We start from the raw sequence: 9,077 nt of genomic DNA, 5'->3' as shown, positions 1-9,077 counted from the left end.
TATATATATATATATATATATATATATATATATAAAATACACTATATATGTATATAGTATATGTATATAACATACACTATATGCTTTTAAAATGTTCAAATATACTATTACTTCATAAAATAAAAATTCTTTATGTTTTATATATATAAAATACACTATATATAGTGTATATATAGTGTATATAACATACAATATTTTATATATAATATATATATTTTTATATGTTATATAGTGCTACATATATATATTATATATATGTTATATAGTGTATATAACATATAATATTTTTAGAGCCATTACTTCAGAGAGAAATGGAAATAGGCTGACAAAAGTAAGAGACTTGTTTAAAATATGGTTAGTTACAGTGGTATGATTAGTATACAACAACACCTTTTAACTCTAGATCTGTGCTTCTATAATAACATGTATTTATGTTCTAAATTCACTGAAAATATCTTCCACCTTATACAATACAAATCAGTGGCAGGGCATATTCTCCTCCATTTGGTTAGTTCAGAGCTTCATTTAAGATCAGTTCCCGTTAGACATATTTGTTGTCCTCCTCATTACCATCTTCATTATCATTCTTTGTAGTTGATGTTTCTTCTTGGATTACATTTTTCTCCCTCTGTAATCCGAGCAGATATGAGACATCCAGTTTAGTTTGTCACATTCTCGTGATGCATTGTGTACTCTACCACTGTTATGGTATTGAATTTACTCACCTGGTCAGGTCTGAGGATGTTACAGTTCGAATGCTTTAACGTTTCTCCTCTCATGAATCATCATGTTTTGAGAGCAGGGAAGAGGGGGGCCACTGAGGATTGAGTCTTTTTCCAAAACATTTATTTAAAGCAGTAGAGTTAGGAATTCCCATTTGAAACAACACAGATGCTTATCTTTTAAAGTAAATGAAAGTTAGCAATCTGTAGTGAGAGTTACGTGATAAAATAGGATGGCATCATGACACCCACTTTCTATTTGAATATTGAAAATATGGAGTAATTATCTCTTTAACAAATATTTATTAAGTCCTTTTTTTTCTCCAAACAACTCTCTTTGGGTCATTAGAAAGATTAGAATGACGTATACTCTCTTGAGTATATATATCTAGTAGATAGCTCATGAACATAAACAACTAGTTTAGGGTAAGAAGTGGTAAGAGAACAGATAAGAGCTCGGAGTTCTCTGACTACATTTGAGCAGTTAGGGTATTATATTTTTGTCTTTCTGTTCTGACTTCTCTTAGCTTGGTTTGCTTTTAAACTTTTTCCTCTTTGCTTATGTTTTCTTTTCCTGACTCCCACTGCAGTACACATTGACTCACAATCCATTTTTCAAGCTGGTTTGCAAAGATGAATATGGTCCTTTTCGATAAACTGTCACTTATGTGTTGGCTAATACTTGTTCAACTGCAAAATAATCTATATGGAGTAAAGACTTTAGCTGGGGATTGGACCTTTCATAGACATTTGGGTCTAAGAATGAAGATGATATAGATAGTTCAGCTAACATAATTTCTCATAAACATTATCAGGGTATTTCATTGGAAAATAATTTCTTCACAAGAGCTTTATTTTGTCTAGCAGTGGGCTTGTTAATTCAGTCTTTGCCAATCATTAACATTTACTGACAGTCATGTACTTTTTGATAGAAACAGTTTTTATTTATTAGATACTCGATTGTGTACTTTATAAAACATCTCACTTGAGAAAGGGATCAGAAATGTCAAACTAAATTTTTGTTCATAGTTATACAGCCCTAAATCTCCCCATAGCTGTAGGCTTATCTACATTCTGACATACTGTACTTCTCTTGATCAATTCAATAATGTTATGGCATAAGTCTTTGGTCTGTGTCTCTAGTGCCTATCTTGATTGACCCTATGTCTATGTTAGTAGCTGTATCTTTACTCAGTGGTAGGTGTGGAAGCAAGTCTAAGCAATTTAAATATATAGGATTATGTTACAGTATCTGCTATTTTATTTTTCAGAAATGGATTTAATTTAGGTTGTCTAAACGTAGAAGTAGGAGGTAGTCATTGTTAAATTATTTCATGAATCATTTATATAAATTAATCAATAATTTCTCATCATCCTTTTCCAGGGTCTATAGCAAGAAATATGGAGTATATATATCAGGTCAATGGATGGACCTCAAGACTCCTTAAAATTTTGTGTTTGAACTTATATGTGCCTTTTAGTTTGAAAATTGGCTTGTGACTTTGGAAGCTCAGAGGACAGACATTTGTTCTTTTTTATTCACTGATTTAGCACAAGTTCTTGGAACAGTAGCTGAAACATAGAAGGCGGTCAGTAAATATTTAGATGAATGAATCTATAGATACCTTCTCTTGATGCTTCTAGTGTCAGAATGTCAGGAACTAGGTGCTGGGTCCTTAAGGCTGACACAACAAATCTCTGCCTTCAAGGAGCTTCTGTCTAGTGGAGGAGATCCAGAGGACAGTGCAGTTGATGATAATATTTTAATTAGTTATTTGCTTTTCCTGCCAGACTCTGAGTAACTGAGAGCAGCATCTTTGTCTAATCTTTATGACTTTTTATATGCTTAGCCCAACATCGGGCACATAATAGGTGCTTATTGTTAATTAAATGAAATAGAAAATTTGAATAGCCTCCATATGTCCAATTCAAGTTAGTGTTCATGTTATCACTTTATCTTTCACTGTAATACAAACTCTCCCCCCATGGTGCTTGGTCTTAGCTCATTTATTTATTTTAGATGTTAGCAGACCTTTTATAGAAGCAGGATTTTTAAAAAAAATTTTTATTTTTATTTTTTGGACTCTGGCTGGAGTTATAGTCCAAGGTAAAATTGTCATTACATCTGAACTTACTCCAATTCTGATGTAATCCAATGGTGATCTGGAGGTTAAGTAGAGTTACTGTATTTTTCAAACATTATTAGCACTTTTGTATTTTGCCTTGATGTATGTCTGTCAGAACACCATCTTGGGCTATTAATTCATTCTGCTTTATGGTAGGTCCTTATCCTTTCTATTTCCTGGAACCTTGTACTTCCCTATTGTCCTTAGACTTTCTGTGCTCTTCCTTCATAGCATTTTAAGGATATCCTTTTTCCTTAGAATGTTTGATTAATGATTTATCCTAATGCTTCATGTTGACTTAAAGGATGATGAGAACACTCGTCTCCCTAAGATATGAAAGTGTAGACACAAAGGAAATTTATAAAAAGTCAGATGTTGCCCTAAGATCTCTACATTGAATGACAGACCTAGTGTGGAATGCGTCCTTCTCTATCCTCTCCTCTTGAAGTTTTGTGATTATCCTGTAACACTTTAGATAAAGTGATTCATTATTAAATAATTTTATTTATTTATTTGGAAATAAATTTATTTGGAAAAACTTCTTTACACACTGCATTTGGTTTTACAGAAAACTTTTTAGATTTTCTTTATTCCCTTCTGAAAAACGTATTGAAAGGGCTATTTGTGTTCATGTACCAGGAGACTGATGAGGTTTAGACCAATAACTTGCTACCTAAAGTATGTTCCCTTTCTGTCCTTTATATATTTATCATGTCACAGTGGCAGTAGGGAACAATGGAGTTCAGAGTCAGATTTCAAACAAAGACTGAAATAGACCTATTCAAAAACTGAAAACCAAAGATGATGTAACATTGAGTGCTATGTAGATGCTATTTAATGGGAGGCCAGAGCGTATGTGAGTGTGTGTATATTGTCACATAGTTCGTTTATCTTTGCCTGTCTTTTCATGTGATAGTAAGTAGTTGAAGAGGCTCCTAGCTACAAAATTAAAGAACTTTCCTAGGTAAAATAATAGAATTTGTGCCACGTCTTTCATCACTTGAAGCTATGCTGAGACTTTTGCCATTACGTTTTACTAATCCTTAATAAGAGAGGCCAATTGATAATTGACATCACAGCTTTTTTGTTTTAAGAAACCAAATGCTCGGTTTTACGTTATGCTGTAAATTGTCAATATTCAGCGCTACATATGACTTCTTTCAGATTTATTATTGTCATTAAACCTTGAGGTTTTTGTTTTGGAAGTGGTACTTTTTAAATTTCTTCTGCTGATTTTTCTATATGTGGACAGTTTTAAAAGCTCAAGCAGAGTTAATTTGAATATTCTCAATTATAAAAGTAGTTCTAGTTTCTGCAGTCTCAGCTGTGAGGTAGTCTAAATGAAGTATTTTTTGGTGGTGATGCCAAGATTTTTAAAGCATAGTAAATCTGATTCCTTGATCTCTCTTACAGTAGTCTTGATTTTTTTTTGTGCTCACAGAATTTATTAAAGTAAAATGTAAATGGCTTTTTCTATATATACTGTCATTTAAACAGGACTCAAAGAGTCTGTTTATTTCTCTCATTAAAAATAAACTTACATATATTGAACATTATTCTATTAAGACCTATTAGGCTCATTCTGGCAGTTTTCTCAGTAGATTTTTAGTTTCCTTTATGCTTGTGACTTACAGTAGATGGAGTTTAATCCCACTACGTACTTGACCAGGCTAGGGTAATGATCATTCAGTCCTGAACTTTTATTCATTTGTATTGAATTTCCTCACCTCTCACTCTACTGTCCTCTCACTTAAGAGTAAAATCAAATACACGGCCTTTTCAGGGATGATAATAATAATTTCTTTTTTTTTTTTAAGTAAAATTATAGAAAAGTTCCAGCTGTTGAAAACCACCAGAGGAACTTTGTGAACAATTTTGGTGGCTTGAAAGCTAAAACCTGAAAATTACTCTCTACCATCCCAGCTCACTAACTTTTTTGCATGAGGAAGTGAATATTTGATAGGCTGTAATAACTGAATTTATAATTAAAAATTATTTTTAAAATGAAAAATTTATTCAATGGAACATAAAAATATTTGAGATTTCATTGCAAGATTACGGAAGTCTTATATCTTAGGAAATGTGCACTTACGAAAAGCTCTGTTTCATTCGTAAACGTAACATTATAAAATTATTGTTATTCCATAAGGAACAAAAAAACAGGTCTTTTCATAATAAAAGCAGTTATAATTTCCCAGATGAGACTTTCATGTGTGCAAGATGTGGTTTTTAGGGTTTATGGAGTTGGATTGTCTGGTTTTTATTACTGTTCATGTACTTTTAGTTCTGTTTACTACCTCACACGTGCCTGATTGACATTATGATGCATTCGTGTGGAAATTATGAAAAGTTGTTTTCATGCAGCTGTCCTGTAGTTACAAAGGAACTTCACTGTGTGAAAAACAAACATATCATTCAGTGGACAATGCTTAATCTGTTCAGGAGCCCAAACCTATTGCTGTTCAATGACAGAAGAAAGGAGAGGGATTAATTTGAAGATGCTTGTGCATGACATATGGTAATTTCTCCATAGGAAGGAAGTGTCAAATGGTGACCTCTAAATCTTAACATTGACCTCCAGTTGTAGAATGTGTGTGCCATACGGTCTTTTTGCCTTTTCATATGATAATTTAAGCTGAAACATTTTCCTGGTAACATAACTTTTTGGGGGGTTGGGTGGGGTTGTTGCATGTATTTTACGAGGATTAGAACATTCACAAGAATTACTTTTATAATATAAAACATGGGTATCATAAAAATATTTTTTAAACTAAAAATGAAGTGATGTTAGGGTTCTTCTCACAAAAGTTGTTTAGTATATGTATTCTTTATAAGTTGGCAGATTTTAAATTGTATTTTTATAAAATGTGGAAATTTGAAATGATTTCAGTGGATGTTGGTTTGAGATATCAAAAAATAATTTACACATAAGGATAGGAAATAAATTATTAGAAAAATGTAATTGGCAGTGTGAAGACTAACTTAAACTTTTCAGTATGTGATACATTTTAAAAATTGAATTACATTTTTGCAAATTCTTAATATGTCTGTCATTTTTTCCTTGTAGCCTTCTTGTTTTAGAACTGTTTTTGTATTAATTAGTACATTGATAAATTAGAATATTAAATAGATTTTGGTTGTAAGAGGGATTTGACTACACTGTGATTACTATTCAATAAAATATATCATTTCCCTTCATAATCCTCAACAATCATGTCCTTCTGATGAAAACATCATTTTTCAGTTCTCCATTTACTATATTTTGCCAACCTTGTTTTTCATTCTTCACTAATACTGAGCTTTTTTTCAGAAGCCGCTGTACCTCAATTCTCTCCTCTTTATTTCTTCTGTTTTCTCTGCAAGTTCCTGCTCCTGTCATTTCCGTTCGGTCTGATGCTGACCACTCTGGCTCTGACCCTGCTTCTACTCCTGCTTTACATACCTGTTTCTTAGTAAATGAAGGTATTCTCTCTCAACTTTCTAACAACTCCCTTTCAGTCTGTGCTTTATTTTGATGTGACATGTTCTTTTTATCCAGTTTATACATTTATCTGCTTTGTTATATATGAGATCCTAAATTTTCCACTTTTTAACTTTATTTGCTAATGTCAGTGATAAGGACCAGTTATGAAAATGTAATGCTACTGCTGGCTGGTATAAACTGTGTTTCTTGTAATCTAGAATGCCATTGAAGAAGTGCAAAGATACTAATCTTTGATGTGAAGTAGGTATTAAAAGGTGGATTGGTTTTCATAATGATGTTTGCCGTGTGATCTTTGGTTTTAGAACTAATTAGAGGGAGTTAGAAGGAGATGTGAGGGGTCTGTTTACATTATTATTTGAAAAGTCTTCAGAATGTTGATTAGCACCAGTGATTATAAACTGCAAGGAATTCACCTGTTTGTCCTCCTTACTGTTTGTTTCTGAATGAGGCAAAAATCCGTAATTTCAATTTTTAAAATGTAGTTAGGCTATCATATTATCCCTGTGGAGTTATGCTAGTTGAAAGTATTTTTGGAACTCTGAAAATGTGAATGGAATCCACAAACCTTTTTTCCCCAAGAGCCATTATAGGATTATATTTACTGCCTGGAAGCCTAACGGAACTTGTAAGCTCTGAGTTATATCCACTGTCTTCATTGTGGGCTCTGTCTTGACCCGTATGTATAATATAAAAAGGAGGAAGTTTACAAAATCTCAAATGTAATCCATATTGATTCTGACTCTTCACTAAAAAACAGTATTACCAGTCCATTCAAATGGAAAGAATGGTACAGTATCTGTAAAGTACAGAGCCCATGTTCGAAGTACCACTCATTTGGAAAGAAAACTTGGGAGTGCAAAAGTGTAACTCATTTTTTGTTTGGTTTCCCTGTCATAGACATGAACAAGGTTAGTATGCCAAGACTGGATTTTAGCAAACTAATTAGGGTCAAATTTATTAAGATGTTGTGAAAAATAGTAATTTGCTAGTTAAAAAAAAAAAACAACGAACTGATGATTTTGGACCATGGTGAGAATCACTAGCCTATAAAAATTCAGCTCATAAATATACCTCATACTTTTATGAGACATTAAAGCACTTCAAGAAATTGTTAGGTTATAATTTATATTTACATATATATTTCTGTGTGTGTAAGTATATATATATATATATTAAGTATATATATATTAAATATATATATCTCCTCTACATATGTATATATATTTTCTATTGAAAATAAATTGGAATCTAAAATGTGTGTGCTCATCACCTTAATTATTTAGTTATATATTCTCAGTTGATGAGAATTTCCTTACTGAAAGGATGAATCTTTAGCTAGGTGGCTTATCTGTTACTCACTGATTCCCCCCCTCTCTCTCTCTCTCTCTCTCTCTTTTTTTCAGCAATCCCAGTAATTATTTTGAATTTTATGATAGGGTTCTTGTTGTTTTAGAAAACTGCAGTTTAGATTATTTCAAAACATCGATTTGTTAAAATTCTGTGATCACAGATAACTCACCTTGTATATGGTAGTAGGTAATTGGTTTTTTGCATTCATTCTTGATTATTTGTCTTTAAGTGTTATCCCCAGAAGATAATGGTAATTATTGTGGATTAGTAGTGGCTTCATACATGATTTGGGAAGACTGAGGCATTTATTATGTATATATTTTTCAGACACCTTACACCTTTAAAACAGGGTTGAAATGCTTATTTGAGAATGTCTGGATACTGATACTTTTAGATATTGCAGTGGCTTGCAGTGTTTGCTTTCTTCATATAATCAAGTTCCATATATATTATGGACTAGAATCTTGGAAAAAATAACTTTTATTCCCATAGATTAAAGTTAATGATACTTTAGATGTCAATTTTGGATTATCTGGTTTTTATTTTATGAAATGTCTGAATTCATTTTTCCTCTCAAAATGGGTGTTATGTTACTTTCTCAGTTATGATTGTGATTAAATATCTGATTCTTTTTGTAAGAAAAGAGATCAATAAGTATTAATTAAAGGCCTTGTGACAGACAAGGGAAGACATTTCTGTTGACTGACAAAGGTGGTCATACACAGATGGCCAGGCCTTAAGAGACATGAACTTATCTTTCGATATCTGTGTGAATGCCCTTTTAACTGAAAGTGGTTTCAAGTCTACAGCTGTAGTACATGTTTATTTCTATGCTTTCTCAATCCTGAATATGTTTTATTTTAGAGGGGCTGTTTAGAAATATGTTTTCCTTGGAGAATTTGTATATGCTTTATGTGGAAGTTTATTTTTATTTAGGTCTTTGAGAGTTCTTATAAAGTACCAATTACATGATTTATAATGAACTACATTTGATATAATTATTTGTATAAAGTATCTAATAAATTGAAATCATTTATAACGCAATTAAGCACATTTACCCTTTTTTAAATTTTGGTATATTTAAAGAAACATCTTTGAATTAGGGAGTGCCAAAATGCTCAAAGTATTTGTAATACGTTACATTTTAACAGGATGGAGTCAGTTGGCTGCTATGCATTGTGTGATGCTGCCAGACCTGCTGGGATTGGATAAATTTAGACCTCCACTTCTAGAGATGCTGGCTCGGAGATGGCAAGATCGATGCTTGGAGGTAATACTGATGTGGTATGGACAGAAAACAAAAACCTGAAAGCAGTAGACAAGTGTAAATTTGAAACGAAATGGTTAATGTTTATCTAATTTCTTTTCACCTGTTTATTATGTGGTAGAAAATAC

The 9,077-nt window shown here is 32.2% G+C and overlaps 1 protein-coding gene across 1 annotated transcript in view; it reads left to right on the top strand.

Moving 5' to 3' along the window:
• Nucleotides 1-9,077, top strand: part of WDR7 (WD repeat domain 7) — a 337,551-nt gene that overhangs the window by 111,653 nt on the left and 216,821 nt on the right. The window contains exons 18-19 of the mRNA XM_040632480.1: nt 6,212-6,310; nt 8,834-8,952. Coding sequence (XP_040488414.1) covers nt 6,212-6,310; nt 8,834-8,952 — 218 coding nt within the window. The remainder of the gene's footprint in view (nt 1-6,211; nt 6,311-8,833; nt 8,953-9,077) is intronic.

Source organism: Ursus maritimus, unplaced genomic scaffold (assembly GCF_017311325.1).
Source record: "Ursus maritimus isolate PB19 unplaced genomic scaffold, ASM1731132v1 scaffold_18, whole genome shotgun sequence".
Lineage (NCBI taxonomy): Eukaryota > Metazoa > Chordata > Mammalia > Carnivora > Ursidae > Ursus > Ursus maritimus.
This window is presented reverse-complemented; position numbering and strand designations above follow the sequence as displayed.